The sequence below is a fragment of the Aotus nancymaae genome, unplaced genomic scaffold (genome assembly GCF_030222135.1).
Source record: "Aotus nancymaae isolate 86718 unplaced genomic scaffold, 86718_ANA_hifiasm-v0.15.2.pri h1tg000007l, whole genome shotgun sequence".
NCBI lineage: Eukaryota > Metazoa > Chordata > Mammalia > Primates > Aotidae > Aotus > Aotus nancymaae.
This window is the reverse complement of record NW_026988418.1, coordinates 16,050,150-16,074,747: the sequence shown is the minus strand read 5'-3', so window position 1 is coordinate 16,074,747 and position 24,598 is coordinate 16,050,150. Positions and strand designations below refer to the sequence as shown.

At 44.5% G+C, this 24,598-nt stretch overlaps 1 protein-coding gene across 1 annotated transcript; it reads right to left on the bottom strand.

Moving 5' to 3' along the window:
• Positions 1–1,187: 1,187 nt before the first annotated feature.
• On the bottom strand, positions 1,188–24,484 carry SHISAL2A (shisa like 2A). The gene is made up of 3 exons (XM_012434507.3): positions 24,303–24,484; positions 14,243–14,382; positions 1,188–1,438 (listed from the first exon to the last, which is right to left on the bottom strand). Exons 1-3 carry the CDS (start codon positions 24,482–24,484, stop codon positions 1,188–1,190), a joined length of 573 nt encoding a protein of 190 aa, XP_012289930.2.
• Positions 24,485–24,598: the final 114 nt, after the last annotated feature.

Genomic DNA, 24,598 nt, shown 5'->3' with positions numbered 1-24,598 from the left:
CCCATCTCTACTCAAAATAAGAAAATTAGCTTGGCATGGTGGTGTACACCTGTATTCCCAGCTACTTGGGAGGCTGAGGTGGGAGGATCACTTGAACCTGGGAGGCGGAGGTTGTATTGAGCTGAGATTACACCACTGCACTCTAGCCTGGGTGACAAAGCGAGACTCCACCTTAAAAACAAACAAACAAAAAGGCTTTTAGCACTTTAATGTTTATGAAGTGAGTTAAAATCCATCACAACATTGAACACTTGAAATAACCCAGCAAGGGGACTGAGGCTCAGGAAGATAGGGACTTTATCAAGGCCACACAGTGGCAGAGTCCACCCTCTGGAGTCTGTATTCAGTCTGATAACCATTCATTCATTCATTCTTCTTTTTTTGTGATGAGATCTTGCCTAGGCTGGAGTGCAGTGGTGTGATCATAGCTCACTGCAGCCTTGACCTCCAGGGCTCGAGCGATTTTCCTGCTTCAGCCTCTCAAGTAGCTGCAACTATAGGTATAAGCCACCACATGTGGCTAATGTTTAAATTTTGTAGAGATGGGGTCTATGTTGCCCAAGCTGGTCTTGAACATGTGGGCTCAAGTGATCCATCCACCTTGTCCTCCCAAAGTGCTAGGACTACAGGCATGAACCGCTGCGCCCAGCCCCTATTCATTCTCTCACTTATTTAACATTTACTCCTTCATCTACCTGAGAAATAGAATGATGGCTGAGCCCTGTGCACACCATATTCTCTCTCTATCTGTCCCTCTGAAAGGGGTTTCCTCTAGGATGGCTCACTCCAGGGTGGGGCAGAGTTGCTGGAGAGGCAGAGATTGTCCCCCTCTGAGGGCTAACCATCTTCCCAGGGACTCATAAATATACCTACTGTGGGGCAGGAAAATCATGTCAGAGTTCTATGATTTTCCAGTTGGGTGAGGAGCTCCTCTGTGCCTTGACAGGCCCCAGGCTTCCACTTGATTGCATGGAGTTGTTACTGATCATTTTTCCTAGGAGTCATGTCAACTTTCCTTGGCCCACAACAGGCCAGTCAGAGAAGTATAGCAGGGTCCACAGCAGGGCTGGGTACCTTTGCTGGGAAAAGCCCTCATTTATCCTGCTAGACTCCAAAGTCCCTTCCCACTCCCACCTTTCACGGAAGACACTCCAGAAGGGGATGGTGCGGAGACATTTATTGAATGTTTATGGGACTGGTCCACGTGGGTTAGGGTTGGGAACAGGAGCCTCTTCAGGGCTGCCTGGAATGTCGCTGGTGGTCACTGTGGCCATGAAGCAATGGTGGAGGAGGTGTTTGGAGTTCACAGCCTGCCCCTCATTGCTCTCCAGCTGTGGGTTCAAGCAGGGATAACTCCGCGGGAGAGGGCTCACTCCTGGCACTTCTGCTGCCATGCCTGTGTTCACACCTTGGCAGTCAGGAGACACCTCCTCAGGGCCTAGAAAACAGCAAGCTGAGAGTGTGGGGCTCTCTTCTTCCCCATCAGGATCACACCCACCAGCTGACTTCTCTGGTGCTTACCTTGGGCAGTGCATTGTTATTTATTAACAATATACCACCTCGTGCACTGAGAGCTGTCAGTGTTGCTCATGAACTTGTAGTTTGGTGGAGGAGACAGACAGGAAACGATTGTTAAGAGATATGAAGACTTGACCTTCATCATAACCCCATGAGGTAGGTATTATTAGAAATCCATTTTATAGATGAGAACACAGGATTACCACACAGCTAGTATGGAGAAGAGTGCTGGACATTTTTTAGACATAGATTGTTCTCTGCTTTGAGAATAGATTCCATGATTCTTTTTATGGAGTGACTTATCTTCTCTCTTCCTCTTAAAGATTGAAAGGAAGTCTATTTGGCCTTATTATTCTCTACCTTCCCTTTATGACTTGTTCTGTTGCAACTGACTTGGTTCTGTCCCCACTATACCTTAAAAGTGTTTGTCACTAAACCCATGGTCACTTCTTTTTTTTGAGATGGAGTCTTGCTCTGTCGCCCAGGCTGGAGTGCAGTGGTGTAATCTTGGCTCACTGCAACCTCTGCCTCCTGGGTTCAAGCAATTCTCCTGCCTTAGCCTCCCAAGTAGCTGGAACTACAGGCGTGCACCACCACACCCAGCTAATATTTGTATTTTTGGTAGAGATGGGGTCTCACCATGTTGGCTAGGGTGGTCTTGATCTCTTGACCTCATGATCCGCCTGCCTTGGCCTCCCAAAGTGCTGGGATTACAGGCATGAGTCACTGTGCCCTGACACCCACGGTCACTTCTAAATCCTCATCTCCCTTGACTTAAAAGGAATATTTAACATTATTTGCTTATTTTAAAATTTACTTTACCAACCATAGGACTCTGATTTTTTTTTCTTTTTCTTTTTTTTTTTAAATCAGGAACATTTGACACAATTGAACATTTCCACCTTTCTCGATAAAAAGTGTATCAAGTGTTTAAGCCAAAAATTCGAGTCATCTCTCACACCTTCTATCTCGGCCCTTTCACAAAGCCAGGTCCTGCTGGTTCCACCTAATAGCCATCTGCTGTATCCACCCATTTCTCTCCATCCTCAAGGCCGCTACCTTAGGTCAGGCTTTCATCTTCATCTCTGGTACATCCTCCATGCTGTAGCCAGAGAGATCCAAGACCTTTCTAAGATCAAGTGAGTCTATGTACTGTTCTTTCTCAAAGCTTTCAAACTCTTTCCATTACTTGTGTTCCTGAGATGTCATCTCATTGTGGCTTTAATCTGCATTTCCTTAATGACTATGAAGTTGAACATATTTTCATGTGCTATTTGTAACCTATATGTCCTCTTTTTAAATTTTTTCTTTTACTTTGAGATGGGTTCTTGCTCTTTTGCCCAGACTGGAGTGCAGTGGCTTGAACATGGCTCACCACAGCCTTGACCTTCTGGGGTCAAGTGATCTTCCCACCTCAGCCTCCTGAGTATGGCTCACTATAGCCCTGACCTCCGGGGCTCAAGTGATCTTCCCACCCCAGCCTCTTGAGTAGCTGGGACTAAGATGTGCACCACCACATCCACTTTTTTTTTTTTTTTTTTTTTTTTTTGAGAGAAAGGGTCTTGCTATATTGTCCAGGCTGGTCTTGAACTCCTGGGGCTCAAGCTTTCCTCTTGCCTTGAGTTCCCAAGGTACTGGGGTTACAGGCCCAAGCCACCATGCCTGGGCATTTTAAAACATAGCTTGTTCTCTGTTCCTCTTTAGTAAAGTGCGTGTTCAAGTGTCTGCTCATTTTCTAATGGGATTGCTTGTTTTCTTACTGTTGAGTTTAGGGTGTTCTTTATATATTTTGTTTTATTTATTTATTTATTCATTCATTTATTGAGACATATCATTCTGTTGCCCAGGATGGAGTGCAGTGGTGTGATCTCAGCTCACCGCAACCTCTGCTTCCTGGGTTCAAGCAATTCTCCTGCTTCAGCCTCCCGAGTAGCTGGAATTACAGGCTTGTGCCATGACACCTGGCTAATTCTTTTTGTATTTTTAGTAGAGACAGGGTTTCGCCATGTTGGCCAGGCTGGTCTCAAACTCCTGACCTCAAGTGATCTGCCCACCCGGGCCTCCCAAAGTGCTGGGATTACAGGGTTACAGGCATAAACCACCATGCCCGACCAATCCTTTTACATTTTGGATAACAGTCCTTTGTTAAATATGTGAATATATTCTCCAGCCTGAGGCTTGCCTTTTCATCCTCTTAACAGGCTCTTTCACAGCATTAAAATTTTGAACTTTGATAGATACTGGTTTGTCTTTTTTTAAAATGTATTGTGCTTTTGATGTCTTGTCTAAGAATTCTTTGCATAACCACAGGTCATGAAGATTTTTCCCTGTTTTCTTCTAAAAGTGTTAGAGGTTTTTGGTTTACATTTAGATCTTTTTTGAGATAATTTTTGTACAAGGTATGAGATCTCGGTAAAGGCTTATTTTTTACTTATAGAAGTCTAGTTGTTTTAACACTGTTTATTGAAAAGACTATTCTTCCCCAGTTGAATTGATTTTGCAGCTTTGTCAAAAATCTGTTGGACAACCTTATGATGTGGGTCTACTTCTGGACCATATTGTGATCTATGCATGTGTCCTTCCCTCCTCCAATACCACACTATCCTCATTACTGTTTGTTATTGTTGCTATACAATAAGTCTTAAAATTGAGTAGTGTGATTTCCTCCAACTTCATTATTCTTTTTCTATTACTTTAGTTATTCTAGTTCCTTTGTCTTTCTATATATAAATTTTAGAATTCGCCTATCTATACCAAAAAAAAAAAAGCTGCCATTTTGGGCAGGCGCAGTGGCTCACACCTGTAATCCCAGCACTTTGAAAGACCAAGGAGGGAGGATTGTTTGAGCCCAAAGACCAGCCTGGGCAACATAGCGAGAACCCATCTCTACAAAACTAAAAAATTAACAGGGAGTAGTGGTCCCTCTCCAACTGTGGGTCTGAGCAGCTGCTAGCCAAGACTCTGGGGAATCCCAGGGGCTTCCAGAAGTTACAAGACCTTGGCTCAAGTCCTCATTCCAGTATCAAACATTGTGCTACTTTATGCCAAACCTTTCTCTTCTCTGGATCTCAGTTACTACTTCATAAAATGGGATAGAAAATACAACTGGTCTAATTTTCTGTTTATTTTCCTGTGAATTCTTTTCCATTGAGCTCCTTGGGAAGCTGAGGTGGGAGGGTCACTTGAGCCCAGGAAGTTGAGGCTAGATTGTGCCACTGTACTCCAGCCTGGGTAACAAAGCAAGATCCTGTCTCAAAAAAAAGCGGGGGAGGGTTGCAATTTTTATGTTTACTATGTTGAGTTTTCCAATTTGTGAACATAGTGTATCTCTCCGTTTTAGGTCTTTGATTTCCTTCATCAGCATTTTGTAGTTTTTTTTGTTTGGTTGGTTATTTTTAGAGACAGGGGTCTCCCTTGGTTGCCCAGGTTGGAGTAGAGTGGTAAGACCATAGCTTACAAGTGAGCTTTGAACTCTTGGGCTCAAGGGATCCTCCCACCTCAGCCACATGCCATCATGCCCAGCTAAGTATTTTGTAGTTTTCTTTTTTTTTTTTTTTTTGAGACAGATTCTTGCTCTGTCACCCAGACTGGAGTGCAGTGGTGTGATCTTGGCTCACTGCAACCTCTGCCTCCTGGGCTCAAGCAATCCTCTCATCTTGCCTCCCAAGTAGCCAGGACTACAGGCACACACCACCATGCCCTGCTAATTTTTGTTTTTTGTTTTTTTAGAGACAGGAGTCTCGTCATGTTGCCCAGAATGGTCTTGAACTCCTGGGCTCAAGGGATCCTCCAGTCTTGGCCTCCCAAAGTGCTGGGATTTTGTAGTTTTTAATATACAGACCCGGTATATGTTTTGTTAAATTTTACTTAAGTATTTCATTTATTTTGGAGTAACTGTAAATAGTATTATTGTGTTTTTATTTTTGGTTTCTAATCTTTTGTTTCTAGTATATATAAATACAATTGATGTTTGGTTTTGACCTTACTGTGACCTTGCTAAACACACTTAGTTCTAACATTATTTTGTGCATGTTTTATAGATTCCTTGGGATTCTTTGCTATTTAAGCTTTCATTTTAAGGCGTTCCAACTGGTACCGCGATTTCCACTTCAACCTTCTCTTCAATAAAAGAATCCCCTTAGCGGAATCCCATATTTAGCCTTTTCCTGATTACCTTCCATGGATAGAGGTGCTTTTTTAAAAAACAAATCAAAGCAAAAAAAAAAAAAAACCCAAGGAATACAAATTTGTGAGTGAAATATGGCCCAGAGTGATGAAGCTGCTTTTTGCAAGAGTATTTCAGGTATACTCTAAATAAGTTCTACCTTTATTAACTCCACATCCGTCTCCCTGTGGCTTTCCTCACTGATCTCAGCTCTGTTCTCTCAATCCTCATAAAAATGTCTGATCTTCCTGTCCCAGAACAACCTTGCAGAGATCTGAGGCCCTAGGCTGTGAGCCTGGAGTCTCTTCTGTTCAAGGCCAACTATCTCCAGCTCTTTACCTAATCCTCACATGACCTGGTTCCCAGACCTGAAGTAGTCACCTCCCTCTGATCACCTTCTGATTGGTCAAAGTCCATCTCAAACTGTGGGGCTCTGAGCAGCTGCCAGCCAGGGCTGTGGGGAATCCCCGGGGCTTCCAGAGTTACAAGACCTTGGCTCAAGTCCTCATTCTGGTATTAAATCATTGTGCTACTTTGTGCCAAACCCTTCACCTCTCTGGATCTGTTACTACTTCATAAAATGGTGTAGAAAATACAACTGGCCAATTTTTATATTTCTTTCCCTTTGAACTCCAAGTTCTGAAGGATTCTATCTACATAATAGACTTCATTTATTAAGTACTAATTTTTTCCATTCTGTTAATCAAAGAGCTCTGATCAGCAGGAGAGCACCTATGTTAATTACCTTCCTGGAACCGATACAATTCTAGCTCAAAGAGAAGAAACTTGGTCCCAGTAAAACCTTTGCAATATTGGAGATTGCTCAAGAATCTCCACTGCTATGTTTAGGGACCCTCAGGATATTGGAAACCAAAGTTGGGAACCTGCAGAGTAGATGATAAAAAGTTATTTATGAGATGTGACAGCTGGTGAGTTCTATCCAATTGAAAGTAAATATAGATCATCACTCCTTTGCTTCCAGACCTTATACTCTGTTAATATGACCTGAGATTCCATTTACTTTTTTTTTAGCAACCACATCACATTTCTGGCTTATGCAGGAAGCTGTTTAAAAAAAATGGTTAGGCTGGGCGCGGTGGCTCACGCCTGGAATTCCAGCACTTTGGGAGGCCAAGGCAGGTGTATCACCTGGGGTCAGGAGCTCCAGACCATCCTGGCCAACATGGTGAAACCCTGTCTCTACTAAAAATACAAAAATTAGCCAGCTGTGGTAGCAGGCACCTGTAATCCCAGCTACACAGGAGGCTGAGGCAAGAGAATTGCTTAAACCTGGGAGGTGAAAATTGCAGTGACCCAAGATTGTGCCACTGCACTCTAGCCTGAGTGACAGAGGGAGACTCTGTCTCAAAAAAAAAGTCTAAAAAAAAAGAAAATAGTATGTTTGAGATGACCAACATATAAAACTGGAAGTGCCTAATGATAATTAAAATGAGAGCTACTAATTGTTAAGAGCCTACTATGTGTTTGAGACTAATTAAATAAGAGTAAGCATCATTTCTAGTTTTTGCAACAACTTTCTTAGTAGGTATGATTGTACACATTTTAGAGTACATTGAGGCCGAGAGAAAAATGACTTGCGTAAGGCCACACATTGAGAGCAGCAAGGCCAAGATTAGAGCTAGGTGTTCCGGCATCCCTGCCTGCCCAGTGCTGTGCCTTCCCTCCTTTCTCCAAGGACCTCTGTGGCCAGTCCCCCATTACCTGGTGTCCTCAACCCTAACATGGGCCTAGCCTGTGGTGACTAGCCCAGAAGGATGTTCTCAGGTTCTTCCCCTGCTTGGAGATGAGTCAAAACAAACTCATCACTGAGGCGTGTTGGGTTCCTCGGTGTTACCTCTCAAGTGTGGTTAATTAAAAAGCAGTGGGCTCTGGGGTGACATGACTGAGTCCTCTGGGGAAGGTGAGAGGGGCTGATGAAAGTCATTCTGCAGTGTAGGGGTGGCTGCTGCAGGGAAAGGTCTCTGGCTGGGAGGCAAAGGCTCGGCCACCAATTGGCTGGGTGACCTTAGGCACATGACTGCCTCTCTCTAGGCCTCAGCTGCCCATCTATACAGTGAGAGCATCAGACTGTATTTCTAGGAGCCCTTTGAGTTCCAGTCATAAGAATGGCTAACTAATGACCTCCTCAACAACACCTTTCAGAAGAGGATAAGAACTGGACTCTTATCTGGGCGCGATGGCTCATGCCTCTAATACCAGCTGTTTGGGAGGCCAAAGTGGGCGGATCATGAGGTCAGGAGTTCAAGACCAACCTGGCCAATATAGTGAAACCCCATCTCTACAGAAAATACAAAAACTAGCCATGTGTGGTGGAATGCATCTGTAGTCCCAACTACTTGGTACTTGGGAGGCTGAGGCAGGAGAATCGCTTGAACCCAGGAGGTGGAGGTTGCAGTGAGCCCAGATTGCGCCACTGCACTCCAGCCTGGGCAAGAGAGGAGACTCTGTCTCAAAAAAAAAAAAAAAAAAACCCAAAACTGGACTCTTTAATTTTTCCCCGAATTTTTTAGTATCTTATTAAATGTACTTAGATTGGAATATCAGCTCTACACTCACCTCTCTGACCTCATCTGTAAAATGGGAATTGAAAATAATAATGATGCTTACTGGTATTTAATTATTATTAGGCACTATTGTTTTTTTGTTGTTGTTGTTTTTTTGAGATGGAGTCTCCCTCTGTTACCCAGGCTGGAGTGCAAAATGGGAGTTGACAATAATCAATAATAATAACGGGTAGTTGAGCAGGTTAAAGGGGACAATGTGTCTGAAGTCCTTAGCACAGTGCCCAGCTCAACAGTAGGATCTCAGTCACCCTACTGATCTAGCCAGTTCCTCAAAAAGTACCAGAATAAGAAAGTTATGGTCTTCATTGCCATTCGAAGTTTAGTGGATAAGATGGGTGTGAGGGTGATGGAACAGAGTACAGAATGCCTGGGCAGGGGAAGAAGCCTGTTTCAGAAACTGCTTTTCCATTTATACTCTGCTCTTGCCAGGGCACTTTCCACCTGACCAGTGCCTCCATACTTAGAGAGAAGGACCCCAAGGGACAGTGCAATGATCATAGGCTTTAGAGTCTGGGAGATCTGGGTTGACATCATAGCGACACATGCTCACTGGCTGTGCGGACTTAGTTCATTTCCCTTGGCTGAGTCTTGGTTTCCTTTGCTATAAAATGGGGGTAAAGATCTCTCTCCATGTCCTGTGGAAGAACAAGAGAGCAAACAGAAATGAAAACCCATCAACAGTAAAGCTCTGGTGAATGTATGATAGTGGGCCTGTAACTGTCTCAGATGCAGGAGGCTCCTGGGTTGATGCTTTGGGTACAGAGGGAAGGAGAGGACAACACTTAATGAAGAAGAAAGGGAGGAAATAAGAGCTGAGTTTGGGCGAAAGGCAGAGAGAGCCTAAAGCTGTTATTTAGTAAAAGGTCAGGCAATGCACTTTTCATCCTAAAAATAAGCAAAAAGCAAGAGGACATGCTGTCTCAAATCCTCGTGACTGAATAATCCCGCTGGTGGCTGAGCAGTGAAAAGTGGGAGGATGGTTTCCATTAACAGGGCAGAGGGATGAACTGTATTCCCCTTGAACCAGAAAAGTAGGTTCTAGGGGATCGGTAGGGTGGAGTGAGACTAGCAGTACAGAGCACAAACCAAAACATCCCACAGTCCTGCTCTAGGAGGATGGAAAGAGCAGAACTTTGGAGGCAGACAAACACGTTTGATTTCCAGCTCCACAATTTACAAGCTGTGACCTCTTGAGCAAGTCATCTAAGCTCTCTGAGACCTGATGTTTGCATCTATAAAATGGGTTATGAGACCTACCTCACTGAGATAACTGGAAAGATTAGAGGAGATGGTGCATGCGAAATTTCAAACAGTGTCTGGGACATTATAGGGATGCCCCTTTCATAGCAACAGGGCTAACGAGAGGGAGGAGGGTGAAGGGGAGAGTTGGCTCTGTCACTCATTCGGTAACTTTGAGTCTCAGTTTCCTCATCTGTAAAATGAAAGTAATAACATGATCTATACCCTGCCCAATTATAAAGAGCAAATAATATGGTACATTTAGAGCTAGTTCATTCATTTTACCTGTGGTATCAATATTTCATTATTCTATTATACCACAGTTTATTATCTATTCCCCTACCTGTGGACATTTAGTTTCCAATATGACAGGTTCTCATGTCTGCCTTTATGAGTCTTCTCCCAATGCAACTATATCTCTAAAGCAGCTAATTAGAAGTAGAATTACTGAGTTACAGGGTATATCTATATCTATAGATATTGCCAAAATTCTATAAAGTGGTTGTGCCAATTTATACTCTTACCACTCTTACCAGCAGTATATGAGAGTATCTGCTTCCCCCACCGCAGGTTTTCAACCTTCTCATTATTAATATGATACATTTTTCGGCTTTTGCCAATGTGATTGTTTTTTTTAAATAAAGATGTATCTTTTTTTTTTTTTTTTTTTTTTTTGGGATAGGGTCTTGATCTGTCACCCAGGCTGGAGTGCAGTAGCCAATCTTGGCTCACTGCAACCTCCACTTCCTGGGCTTAAGTGATCCTCCCACTTCCGCTACTCAAGTAGCTGGGACTACAAGTGTGGGCCACTAGGTCTGCCAAATTTTTGTATTTTTTGTGTATGTTGACCAGGCTAGTCTTGAACTCCTGACCTCAAGTGATTTGCCTGCCTCCACCTTCCAAAGTGTTGAGATTATAGGTGTGAGCCACGGTGCCTGGCCTGCATGTACCATTTTTTAATTGCATTCTCCTGATTATTAGTAATGTTGAGCATCTTTTCATGTGCATTGGGCATTTGTATTTCTTTTTTAACAATTTACATTTTCTCATCTTTTAAGGTGTACTTATATCAATCCTGCCTTGTTTTACATACAGTTGATTCTCATTATTCACAGTAGTTATGTTCTATAAAGTCACAGCAAACACTGAATGAGCAAATAATAAATTATTGCTCCAAGGGAAAATACAAGGTTAGGTTCCTGTGAGCCTCTGGTCACATTTTTGTCAAGTGATCAGTATGTAACTTTGTTTTTCTATATGTGTTTCTGTTTAAAGAGACCTTATTTAATATGTTATTGCTTTATTAACTGAACTCAAGGCCAACAGCACTATAACCTAAAACTCATGTCTCTAAAACAAACAAAAACAGGCTGGGTGTGGTGGCTTACACCTGTAATCCCAGCACTTTGGGAGGCCAAGGTGGGCAGATCACCTGAGGTCAGGAGTTTGAGACCAGCCTGGCCAGATAGTGAAACTCTGCCTCTATTAAAAACACACACACAAAAATTCGCTGGGCATGGTGGCGGGCGCCTGTAGTCCCAGCTACTTGGGAGGCTGAGGCAGGAGAATCACTTGAACCTGGGAGATGGAGGTGTGATCTCAGTGAGCTGAGATCATCATACCACTGCACTCCAGCCTCAGTGACAGAGCAAGACTCCATCTCAAAAAATAAAAATAAACAAAACAAAACAGTGAAATCACCAATAAAAAATCACAAAAATGCAAAAATCATGGCACTAGATAGACTGAGAAAAAGATACTTGCTTATACCATGAGAGCTGTAAAGAGAAGGCAGAGCATGCCTTGTTCAATATCACCTAGGATACATGTGCAAATCAAATTTTTTGCTACTCTGTGCGTGCCCACATCTACAAATGACCTCAGAATTGCCTTGAGTATTCATGTTGACGTTACAAGCACATTTTAGCAAGTAAGTAAATTTGCAAATACAGAATTGAAGAATAATAAGGACTGATTGTGTGTGTGTGTGTGTGTGTGTGTGTGTGTGTATGGATATTTAATGTAATATATCTTTGCAGCTCATCACTTGTTTTTCAACTTCACATGGAGTGTTTATATTATTTGTACTTGATGTAGGGAAATTTACCAATCTTTTTCTTTATTTTTAAAAAAATTAGACATTTTATACAAATGCCTATATTTTAATTAGTCTGTTTCTGAACTCTTTCTAGTCTAGGTTTTTCAACTTCTGTACTATTCTAGGGTTTCTCAACTGGTACTGTTGACATTTTGGGCCAGATAATTCTTTGTTGTGGGGTGCTGTCTTCTTTACTGTAGGCTGTTAAACAGCATCCCTGGCCTCTACCAATAGAGATCAATAGTATCCCTTCCCCAATTGTGACAAGCAAAAATGTTTACAGACATTGCCAATTGTCCTGGGGGAACAAATTTGTACTCAGTTTAAAACTACTACATTGTCCAATTCTATTTGTCAGTTTCTGTGCCAATATCATAAAATATATTTTTAAATGAAAATCCTACATTTTAAAAAATGTCCTGCTTGCTGATAGAGCAAGTCCCTCCTTTTCTTTGTTTTCCAAAATTATGTTGTTCATTCTTGCACCTGTATGCCTCTAGATTAACTTTAGAATTAATTTGACAAATTCCGTGAAACATTTTTATTTATAGGATAATTTAGGAAGAATTGGCATTTCTATGATATTGAGCCTTTCTATCCACATACATGCCATATTTTCCATATAGTCAGGTTCTTTTATTTCTTTCATTAACCTTTATAATTATTCTCTATAAAGTTGAACCAGCCAGGCGCGGTGGCTCACACCTGTAATCCCAGCACTTTGGGAGACCAAGGCTGGTGGATTGCTTGAGCCCAGGAGTTCGAGACCAGCCTTAGCAGGATGGTGAAACCCCATCTCTACTAAAAATACAAAAAGTGCCGGGCGCAGTGGCTCAAGTCTGTAATCCCAGCACTTTGGGAGGCCGAGGCGGGTGGATCACAAGGTCAAGAGATCGAGACCATCCTGGTCAACATGGTGAAACCCTGTCTCTACTAAAAATACAAAAATTAGCTGGGCATGGTGGCGCGTGCCTGTAATCTCAGCTACTCAGGAGGCTGAGGCAGGAGAATTGCCTGAACCCAGGAGGCGGAGGTTGCGGTGAGCCGAGATCGTGCCATTGCACTCCAGCCTGGGTAACAAGAACGAAACTCCATATCAAAAAAACAAAAAGTTAGCCAGGTGTGGTGCTGCATACCTGTAGTCCTGCTATTCAGGAGGCTGAGGTGGGAAAATCACCTGAGCCCAGGAGTGCAAGGCTGCAGTGAGCCATGATTGTGCCACTGCATTCCAACTTGGGCGACTGGAATGAGACCTTGTCTCAGACAAAACAAAATGTTGAAGCTTCAGCTGTCTCTGGTCTTCACCAGGTTGGTCTATGTTCAGACATTTTTCTATTCCCCTGCCATTGCCTCTCAGGTCTTTCTCACTCCAAGGGGAGCCAGCTGAATCCTTCCACCCTCAAAAGTGACCCGTCCTGCTTTTCCTGTGAAGCAGGATTATTCACAGTCATCAGGATCTGAGACGGGTTCTTGTGCTGTTGCTCATTGCATTTTTATTGTTAACTTGGAAAACTCGTGTTTATAAATGATGGCATTCATCCCTCTCTTTCTCTGAGACTTAGCTACTACCCACCTTGCTCCTTCTACCTCCCCGATGCCTCCTGTAACCCTTACTTCTTCTGCTTAGCTTAAATTTCTCCCCCAGCCTGCCTGGCCTTATTCCCTGTGGTGCCCCAGTATGACCCTGTCACCACAGAGGACTCACTCAGTCCTGCCCACGCACATGTACCCATTGCTTACCCTATCCTGGGACAGCCTTTCTCCTTTATTTTGCTTAAGCAACTTCTTCACTAACTCAACACTAACTCCAGCATCCTCCCCTTTTTGAAATCCTCCCTACACTTCCTATCAAACAATTTTGTGCTTAGTTATATACTTGCACAGACCCAGTATGGTGACTCAAGGCAGATAGACGTGAGCTGTATTTCACCCCACCAATTATTAGTTATGACGCCTTGAGCAAGTTATCAAAACTCTCTCAGTCTTGCTTTTCTCATCTGTAAAATGGATTTAATAATACCTATTTTGAGCATTGTCTACCAAACTAAACGGAAAGATCTTTTGGCAATAGAGACTTGTATCTTTCACAATACCTTTCAGGAAGTTGTCAAAATGTATGCAAAAAAGGTTGGCGAAAAAACAACACTTTTTTTTTGGCCCCTTAGAGGCTCTTGATAGCTTATACTAATGAAGAAATGGGTAGTCCAGAACATCAGATTATTTTTAAAAAACACATACACAAATAAAAGCGCCTGTATTCGGTTTCTAATACATTATCCGTTTGGAAGCAGCAAATTTTTAAAATTCATTCTACTTTGTTTGGGGTAATACTAAAATCAGTTTGCATTCCCCAAGGCTAGAATTAAACCATCATCTTAGAAAATCCACAACATGGATTGATCCTTGTGTGACAAATGGAGTGTTGTCTAACATTAAATTCTTTTGATAAACACTGAGAACATGAAGAATTTGGGATGGAAATGTTTAGATCATGAATCTCCTGAGAAATATGCCGCTGCTTTGGCTTATTCCAGGAACACTCAGGAGGCAAATGTTCCAAACATTATTTCTACATTCCCCACTCTGAAAAGATGCTAGTCTACCAAATACAAGGACATCACCTGGCATCTTCCTTACCTGCTGTCTGTAAGCTCAAGCCCGGGTCTAACTTTGTGTGGGGCTTTGAGCTGATGAACAGGTAGCAGAGCACACAGGCGGTGACAATGAAGGCCAGAAGAACCACGGCTGCTACGGACAGGCCCACGAGAGCACCGATGCTGGGGAGAGACCACATGAAAGCTGAGTTTCAGGAAGGGATTTGGGAGGCAGATGTTATAAAAGTCTTGTAGCTAGGCTAGAATCAGTCTGCTGGGAAGAAAACATACAGAATAAAAATATTTAAAAAAAAAATTTAGGCCAGGCACAGTGGCTCATGCCTGTAATCCCAGCACTTTGGGAGGCCGTGGGCAGATCACTTGAGGTTAAGAGTTCAAGATCAGCCTGGCCAACATGGTCTCTACTAAAAATACAAAACTTAGCCAGACATGGTGATGGGCTCCTGTAATCTGTAATCTCAGCTACTCAGGAGGCTGAGGCACGAGAATCACTTGAACCCGGGAGGCAGAGGTTGCAGTGAACTGAGATCATGCCACTGCACTCCTGCCTGGGTAACAGCGAGACTCTGTCTCAAAAAAAAAAAAATTAGTATTGTGTTGTAGGAATCAGCTTTGACTATTGTCTTGTCCCTACTTGTCTTAAACAAGCTTTCTATGCTTCAGCATGGGAAAGAAAGTGCACCAACTACCTGCCAAGGATTCACCACATACCTGACCCTGCTCAGCAACACCATCTTCTTCCCTCCCTACTAGCCTCACCTGCTCACACCCCAGGGAGCTGGAGATGGTCTTAGGGGCTCCCCAGACTGCTTTTTCTTAAGAATCAAGACACATATAGTAGGCCTTAGTTAAAAGCCAGCCGTCCTTCCAGCCTTAGGTAATTTCTTTTCTTTTTGTTTTCTTTTAAGACAAGGTCTTGCTCTGTCACCCAGATTGAATTACAGTGTTGCCATCTTGGCTCACTGCATCCTCAGCCTCCTGGGCTCAAGCAATCCTCCCACTTCAGCCTCCCAAATGGCTGGGACCACAGGCATGTGCCACCATTCCCAGCTTATTATTATTATTTTTTTGTATGTTTTGAAGAGATGGGGTTTTCCCATGTTGCCCAGGCTGATCTTGAACTCTTGAGCTCAAGCAATCTACCACTTTGGCCTCCCAAAGTGCTGGGATTACAGGCATGAGCCACCATGCCTGGTGCTGCCCCCTACCTCGTGCCTTTTTTTTTTTTTTTTTAAGAAAATAGAGACCAAGTTTTGCCATGTTGTCCAGGCTGGTCTCAAACTTCTGGCCTCAAGCAATCCTCTCAGCTCAACCTCCCAAAATGTTGGGATTACAGGCATGAGCCAACCGTGCCCAGCCAAGCCTCAGGTAACTTCTGACCCAAGCTCCATTGTCCTGCTGACCATGTCAGTGTCAACTCCATGTCTCAAATACCTCTCCACTCCCTCACCCTCCAACCTCACTGCCTCTGTCCCAAGTCAGACCTTGGTCACCTGGCCTGAAGGAAGAAACAGCTTCCTTTTTTCCTCCCACAATACTCAACACTTCTGACACCATATGTATGGGGGTTTCCCCCAACACATCAAGCAATTCTCCAGCAGACACTAGCTGGGTGTCCTATAATTTGATTCAATTCTGGCACCATCTCTAGGCAAATAGTGTCAGTTCCCACAGGTTACAGGTTCAGTCCCTCAATACTCCCTCCTGCCCTCCCATGCCAATTGCAAGTAGTAGGTTGTCACCTATACTTCTGACCTACCAGCTACAAATCGGTGTGCCCATGACCCCTTCCTTGAGTTTGATTAATTTGCTAGGACAGCTCACTGAACTCAGAGAAACACTTATGTTTACTGGTTGATTAGAAAGAACATAACAAAGGATATAGATGAATGGCCAGATGGAAGAGATATAGTGTAGGGTAAGTATACAGGAGGGGCATGGAGCTTCCATGTGCTCTCGAAGCACACAACCCTCCAGGGACCTCCACATGTTTGGCAATCCAGAAGTTCTCTGAACCCTGTCTTTGGGATTTTATGGAGGCTTCATTACATAGGCATGATTGATTACCACTGGTGATCAACTCAATCTCTGGGGCCTCTCCTCTCCCTGGAGGTTGGGATGAGGCTGTAAGTTCTAGCCCTCTAAGCACATGGTTTGTTTCCCTGGCAACCAGTCCCCATCCTGAGGCTCTCCAGGAGCCCACCATGAGTCATCTCATGAGAACAAAAGATGCTCCTTTCACCCAGGAAATTACAAGGAATTTAGGAGCTCTGTGTCAGGAACTGGGGGTTCAGAGACCAAATTTTAGAACAAATGATGCTCCTAGCATCTCTATCTACAAGGGTTTTAGGAGCTTCAACTCAGGAACCAGAGGCAGAGACCAAATATGTATTTCTTTTTTCTTTTCTTTTTTCTTTTTGAGATGGAGTCTTGCTGTGTCACCCAGGCTGGAGGGCAGTGGTATGATCTCGGCTCACTGCAACCTCACCTCCTGGGTTCAAGCGATTCTCCTGCCTCAGCCTCCCAGGTAGGTAGAATTATAGACCTCAAGTGATTCCCCCACCTCGACCTCCCAAAGTGCTGGGATTATAGGCGTGAGCCACCATGCCGAGCCAAGACCATGTTTAATCAGCCTTATCCTCCCATTGTCTAGGCCCTGGCATGTTGGTAAATATCATTTGGTACCTACTATGTGTCAGGTATTATGGAACACTCTCCCAATGAGAAGGCATAGGTGGCATCAGGCTTTGTCCTTGCCTACACTTCCTTCTTTAGTTCTTCTTCAAGTGAGGCAGGAGAATCGCTTGAACCCAGGAGGTGAGGGTGCAATGAGCTGAGATCATGTCACTGCCCTCCAGCCTGGGTGACAGAGCAAGACTCTGTCTCAAAAAAGAAAAAAGAAATACATATTTGGTCTCTGCCTCTGGTTCCTGAGTTGAAGTTCCTAAAACCCTTGTAGACAGAGATGCTAGGAGCACCATTTGTTCTAAAATTTGGTCTGACTCTGGCCCCAGACTCCTGCCCTTGCCACTTCTGCAGGATTTCGCTCCTTGTTAGTTAATGGCTAATTTCCACTCAACCAAAACACCTGAGAGCTTTGAAAAGTCTGCCTTCTCATGGCTAAATAAATTATTAGCTATCTCTGCAATGGAATAGTATAGCATATATAGAGACTTTGTTAATGATATAGATGTTTTCAGGCAGGATGCTGTGGCTCATGCATGTAATCCCAGCACTTTCGGAGGTCAAGGCGGGTGGATCACTTGAGCCCAGGAGTTCAAGACCAGACCAAGCAACATAGTGAAACCCCGTCTCTACAAAAAAAAATACAAAAATTAGCCTGTTGTGGTGACCACAGGCCTGTAGTCCCAGCTACTCAGGACGCTGAGGTGAAAGGGTCGCTGGAGCCCAGGAGGTGGAGGCTGCAGTAAGCTGTGATGGTGCCACTGCACTCCAGCCTAGGTGACAGAGCAAGACCCTGTCTCAAAAAAACAAGGTTTTCAGATCTTTTAGATCTTAATATCTAAGAAAATGGATACATTTTTATGACTTTATTGGTAGTATTAATTGAGGAGAGCAGGACACAGTACTAATTGTTAAAATGCATGCTCTGAATGAAGAGACCCCCAACCCCACTCCAAACAGGCTTTGTGTGAGGAACATGGTTGTTTATTCACCCTGGTGAGGGCAGGCTGAGTCTGAAAACAGAGTCAGTGGAGGGCGGTGGGATAGGAGTTTGTTTTATAGGTTTGTGGTAGGCAGTGGAAAGTTGCAGAAGTTACAGTTTAGGGTGGTTTTTGCAAGCTGGAAGGGGGTCGTAGTCTAGAGTCACGAGGTTGACCAAGGTCGGTTACAAAGTCCAACTGCCTTGTCAGTTGAGGCGGGAATAAGGAACAATAGAAGAATGTCTCAAGTTAATTAGGGGTTGATCATTTCTTCTCCATTTGTCGTTTTCCAGTTACTTCAGACTTTCCAGTTCCAGGAACTCATCTGCAGTGTCCGTGCAGGTCACAGAGGTTACCTTGCCGTCCACAGCGTGGTCAGTAGGCCTAAAAGACCTTACACTAACTACATGGCATAACCCCAATTTAACTAAATATATACATAACTATACACATGCAAGGTTGATGGAAATATACCAACTAACAGACTGTCCCTGGTAGTTCAGGATGTGGATGTGCTGTCCGGGGCCCGGTGGATCTTATCATTGTGGAATATTCTGATATTCTGGCCAAAGTTTTCTTCTTTCTTTCTTTTTTTTTTTTCTGAGACAGGATCTTACTCTGTCACCCAGGCTGGAGTACAGTGGCACCATCATGGCTCACTGCAACCTCAACCTTCAGGGCTAAAGTGATCCTCCTGCCTCAGCCTGTCAAGTAGCTGGGACTACAGGCATGTGCCACCACACCAAGCTAATTTTGATATTTCTTTGTGGAGACGGGATTTCATCATGTTAACCAAGGTTGTCTCCAGCTCCTAGGCTCAAGCAATCTGCCTGCCTTGGCATTCCTGGCTAAAGTTTCTATTGCCAACAGCTGTTATCTCTTTGTCTTAGGGGTTTCTTGGGTCCAGAACAGGCTCTGTGGACACACTGGCAAGTCAATGGTGCAGGATAATCAATGCCTTCTTTACTCCACCAGCCCACAACCAATGACTGACAGAAATTGTTAGCTAAATATCCAGCTTCCTGGCCGTCGGGTGGGATAACTCTGAGGTGTACATTCTATACTGGCTGGCAGAGTTTAAGCTCCAGTTACCTCTGGCATGATTTGCTTGGTAATACACCCATTGTTTGCTTCTTCCCCTCCCTGTCTCACTTCCTCATCCTCTACCAGTGATTTCTAGGATCACTTGCCACATAAGCTACTTGTCATCAAATCCTCATCTCAGAGTCTTCTGATGAATCCAAGCTTAGACACTGGATTACTCATGATTTCTTTCTCTTTTCGTTTCTCTTGTCTCTCTTTTCACATTTTCTACATTGAGTATGTAGGGTTTTTTAGTTCTTTAGTTACTTTAATTAAACATTGTTTTCTCATTTGAAATACGCTTACTGTTCATAGGGCTGTTATCTGGGAGACTTGTGCTTCGCTTGGGACCCGTGTGGGGGACAACTCTGGGTACCTGGATGGAAAGGGGCCTCTAAGAGAGGTCCTTCGAGGAGTGAGGCGGAGAGTTTTGTTTGTCCCTGTCTACCATTCTTTCTCCAGCTTTCGGGTCCTCGACTCTGGGGTGATATGTCCCAGATCGGAGGTCAGTCGGGGGCAGGCGCTGTCTCTGCTGATCTGTCCTGGGGGCAGAGGAACCAAACCCCAAGGACAGAGTTGGGAACAACAGGGTAGACTCCAGAGAAGGAAAATCTGTGCTTAGCATGAGATGAACTTCAAATAATCAGAGTTGTCCCGTGTGAATGTACTGCCTCAAGCGGGGATGAGTCCCTGTCACAGGAGAAGCAGGACACATGAATGAGTTATATCTTTCAATGAAGTTAGAGATTCCTACCCTGAGTAGGAAATTGGATTAGAGAGTCCCGAGCCTTCGAGGATTTCACCGTTCTGACTGAAAGATAAAAACCTACTATGACTCCTAAGAAAGAATTGGAGGTACAGCCGAACAACTAAGGGCTTTGGAGTCAGGTAGTTATTTTTGTTTTTGTTTTTTTGGAATGGAGTCTTGCTTTGTTGCCCAGGCTGGAGTGCAATGGCATGATCTTGGCTCACTGCAAACTCACTGTAATTCTCCTGTCTCAGCTTCCCAAGTAGCTGGGATTACAGGCACCTGCCACCAGCCTGGCTAATTTTTGTATTTTTAGTAGAGATGGGGTTTCATCATGCTGCCCAGGCTGATTCGAACTCCCAACCTCAGGTGATCCGCCTGCCTCGGACTCCCAAAGTGCTGGGATTACAGGCGTGAGCCACTGCGCATGGCCTGGAGTCAGGTAGTTCTAAGTTCAAATCCTGGTTCTGCCACATTTAAGCTGAAAAACCACTTTACCACTCTGACCTTCATTTTCTTCATTTATAAAAGTTTCTATCTCACCAGGTGGTGGAAAGGATGAAATGAGGTGCTGTAGACATGGCCTGACCACAAACTCTGCCTTCCAGCAAGGCTGCTGTCTTCTGGCTCACACCCTGGTGAAAAACAGAACTAGTGATAGAGGAGGGTGTTTGGCAAGTGGACCAGACGGTGTGACAGCACCAACTGCTTCTCCACAGGGTGTCTCACTTCCTAAGGCACAATTTTAAAGATGGCAATTCTCCTTGAGCACTGTCTCTCCCAGGAAACAGTGCTTACCTGGAGATTTTTATGTTTTTAAGGATTGGTTTTCATGAAAAGGGCCAAATGGAATTTACAGCAAAACAAGGTCTTCACCCCGCAATATCCGGGCTCTGTTGGGAGCATGCCGGAAGAGGTATTTCAAGGTTCAGAGCATGCTGATGCCCTAGACATCCTGAGGACTTTCAGTTTCTCTCCTGCACTTTGCAATTGTCTGTGGTATTTATGAATCACATTACCTCCGAGTCCAGGAAGAGTCACCCTAGGGCGTTTTAGCCACCCTTGAGGTCACAGAATGGGAACACATTGACAGAGGATGCAACCTCAGAGATCACCCCACCCAACCCCCAATGAAAGCATTGTCTGAGCCGCTAAAGCACACCACGTCAGAGAGTTTCCAGGGCAACAGAAGGGACCACAAGACACAAGAGCTGTGTAGGGAAGGGGCTATTGGAGGAGGGAAGGGGTCCTGGCTGGGTGCTGAGAGGATTACTCATCTCTGTGTCCCCAGGGGCCAGCACAGTGCCCAGAAGACACTAGAGGGTCAGTGAATAGTTTTCAAATGATCTGAGTGGATCAGTAGTAGACAGGACAAGCCAGGGCTTGGGATGAGACAGGCCTGAGTTTTCAACCCTGCTCTGCCACTTCCTCTCACTGGGACACTCCTAGATAGTAACTTAACCTCTCTCAAGATTTTTCATCTGTAAAATGAGAAGTGCCAGGGTTGTGAAAGTGTAAAAGCATCTAACCGTTGGATAGTCTTAGGTAATGTTCTTTAAATCTCAGTCTGCTATGATATTGCTAGGAGATCTGGACAATTCACTTCCACACTGAGGTTCACTACCCACATCTACGAACCAAGGAAAGGGAACTCTCTTATTGAGCACCTACTATATGCACTGGTCACTTTAACGTGTATTATTTCACTTAGTTCTTACAACAATTCCATCACACAAATATCTCTATGACCATTTTAAAGTTGAAAGACAGTATCAGGCAGTTTAATAACGTTTCCAATCCACATAGATAATAAGTGACAGATTCTGACCAGCCCCAAAGCTCCACACTGTCTCTGTACTTACAAGGGAGGTCAGTACCATCTTATTTCAGCACCTAGCTCAGTGCTAACTACACAGTGGGCCTTCAACAAAACTTCACTGTTTCACTTTAGGTGCATGTTGTGAAACTGCCCTAATGAAAATTACCACAGTGAGAGAAATCTGATACAGAAAAGTTATGACAGTGAGAGAAATCTGATATAGCTGACTCCATCTTGCTTCTAACTTTACGAGCTGTCTTTGTTCATTCCTGGGCACAGGCCAAGTTAACTATGAGAGGAATTTATAGCTTAACTTTAAAATAAAGATGATAACAGCCCCTTCCTAAAACTAACACCCTCCTTGCTTAGGGACTGCAACTGCCCTTATTAAACTAACAAATTAACCACAAGGTTAGAATTATGGTTCAGAAGTCATGTAGCTGGAGGTCACGAGATTTGTAATTTCCTCAACTCCTCCTATAGTTAATGTCACTATTGTAAAACCTAAAACTAGTGTTTGAGGTATCTTTCAGACCTTGCATTTTGATGGACCAGCTGATGCCACCTGAACCAGTAACCCATACCAAGAAACTGGCTCAGCTGGTCTTGTAACCAACCCCCCGCCACCCAGCAACTGACTCAGTGCAAGAAGATAGCTTTGATCCCCTATGATTTTATCCCCAACCCAACCAATTGGCACTCCCCATTCCCTAGCCCCCTAACTGCCACCAATCCTTGAAAAACCATAGTCTCTAAATTCTCTGGCGTGGAGGTGGGTAGGGAATGAGGATGTGAATTTGAGAATTATGTCCTATTTTGCCACCTGGTTGGCCCTGTGATTATTACTATTATTATTACTATTATTATTTTGAGACAGAGTCTGGCTTTGTTGCCTAGGCTAGAGTGCAGTAGCTTGATCTCGACTCACTGCAACCTCCACCTCCCGGGTTCAAGTGATTCTTCTGCCTCAGCCTCCCAAGTATTTGGGATTACAGGCACCTGCCACCATGCCCAGCTAATTATCATATTTTTAGTAGAGACGGGGTTCCACTGTGTTGGCCAGGCTGTTCTTGAACTCCTAACCTCGTGATCCACTGCCTTGACCTCCCAAAGTGCTGGGATTACAAGCATGAGCCACTGTGCCCAGCCAGCCCTGTGATTATTAAAGTCTTTGCTGCAAAACCTGTTCTCATGCATTGGTTTTTCTGGGCAGCAAGCAAAATGAACTTGTCAAGTGATTACAGTAGTATCTGTAAATAAACTGTGAGTTCCTCAGGGGCAGAGAATAATTGATTTTTGTGCCTCCAATGCCTTGCAAAGTATCTGGCACAAAGTAAAGCCTAAAATGAATGAATGAATGATGAATGAATACATGGATGAACAGAAAATACATTAATATTATTCCCTGTGTTATAGATAGCAGAAGTGTGTAGGATCTGATAACCTGGTCATCTGAAAATCACTTAGAATTGTAGATTGAATCACCTACAAAAAGCTATAATATTTCTAATTGTCATTGACCTATGTCAAGTTGATGTCATCTCTGTTATGTCATTTGATCCTTACCACTGCCTTAGTCAGAAATCAGAGCAATGATTGATCATCCTGCCCATTTGATAGATGAAAAGACAGAGACTTGAGAAGTTTTGGTGGCATAGGATGCTGTCCTTTCCCACCCAGAGGGCAGCAGCCTCTGTTCATATACCTCCAGGGATGGAAAAATCACTGCTGAGATGGCCCATTCCATTTTTGCTGATGCCTGTTTTCCAAAGCAGGCTGATGATGAAGTTCCATTCTCCAGGTGAGGCCTTTAGAGACCCAGAGGCATTGAGACCTATTACCCTCTCAACCCAACACTTAGGTTCCAGGAATGCAACCCCTTCCCTGAACAAATGGGGATCTGAGATCCTATGGGTGGAGCTTCAACACTTCTACGAATATGGCCTGAGCTAGCTTCTGCACTCTGCCACTGTCTCATGATGAACTTGGAGGCAGTTCTGACTACTCCCAAGACTTCTGCCTTAGCTGAAAATGGAGTACATCCCCAGCACTCACAGGGCTTGGCACACACTAAGTGCTCAGGAAAGAGTGCCCGAAAGAATGACAAAATACAAAAGGGAACCAAGGGCTGACTCCGGGCTAAGACTGGGGCTGGGGTGTAGCACCAGGCGAGGGTTAAGGCTGGAGGCAGAGGTTTGGATGTAGATCCAGATATTAATAATATTTGGAGTCAGGATATGAGAGAGGAGCTGAGGTGGGATTGCAGACAGGACAGAGAGGAGCTTGGGGCTGGTGCTAGAATAAGGTCTGGGGTCAGTACTGGGGAGTGTGGAAAGTCAGGGATAAAGCTGGTGTTGATATTAGGAAGGGGACCTTGGTGGAATGATGATTGGGGTGAAGTTAGAGCTGCCAGTGAACGTTTGAAGATGGTAGTTGCTGTTAGGAGGTTTGATATGTGATTGGGGTCGGGATGAGGGTAGTGATGGAATGAAGTTTGGAGTGGGGATAGAGTGAGGGTTGTTTCGGGTTAGAGGAGGGGGAGGTCCGAGCATGGCTCAAAATAATGGTTGGGGCCAGGATGAGGAAATCGGGCTGAGATGGGGTTTCAGGGGGCCGTAGGGTTGACGATGTGGATGTGAGGACGGTAAGGGCTGGATGGAGATCGCTGCTGATGTTCAGGTGGGCACTCGGATGAGGGCTGAGGCTGGGGTGAAGGGGGCTGAGACTGGAGTGGGGTTCAAGGTAGGGTGAGGGCCAGGGTCGGTACCTGAGCCACCACATGTAGCTGTGCTCGTAGGGGAAGAAGCTGTGCGGGTCGTCGCAGCAGTACTTGTGGTCGCGGAAGCCGCAGCAGAAGACGGCGGCCGCCTCGCCCCCTGGCCGCGGGCAGCTGAAGCCGCGCACTACCTCCTGCTCTGCGCTCACGTAGCTCGTGCAGGCGCCGCTCATCGCGCCCCGCCGACCCCTCGGGCCACCAGACGGCCGGCGAGAGCCCGGCAGGGAAGCAAGGGAGCGAGCGAGACGGAGCTGAGCCTGAGAACGGCTGAGACTGAGAGACGGAGG

Bases quoted from the DNA above. Each gene is read 5' to 3' on its own strand.
- SHISAL2A (XM_012434507.3), bottom strand. From the start codon at position 24,484: ATGAGCGGCGCCTGCACGAGCTACGTGAGCGCAGAGCAGGAGGTAGTG. The intron at 14,383-24,302 runs GTACCGACCCTG...GTCTCTCCCCAG, and splicing joins AGCTACATGTGGTGGCTCAG to CATCGGTGCTCTCGTGGGCC. The intron at 1,439-14,242 runs GTAAGGAAGATG...GCTGTTTTCTAG, and splicing joins CTTGAGCTTACAGACAGCAG to GCCCTGAGGAGGTGTCTCCT.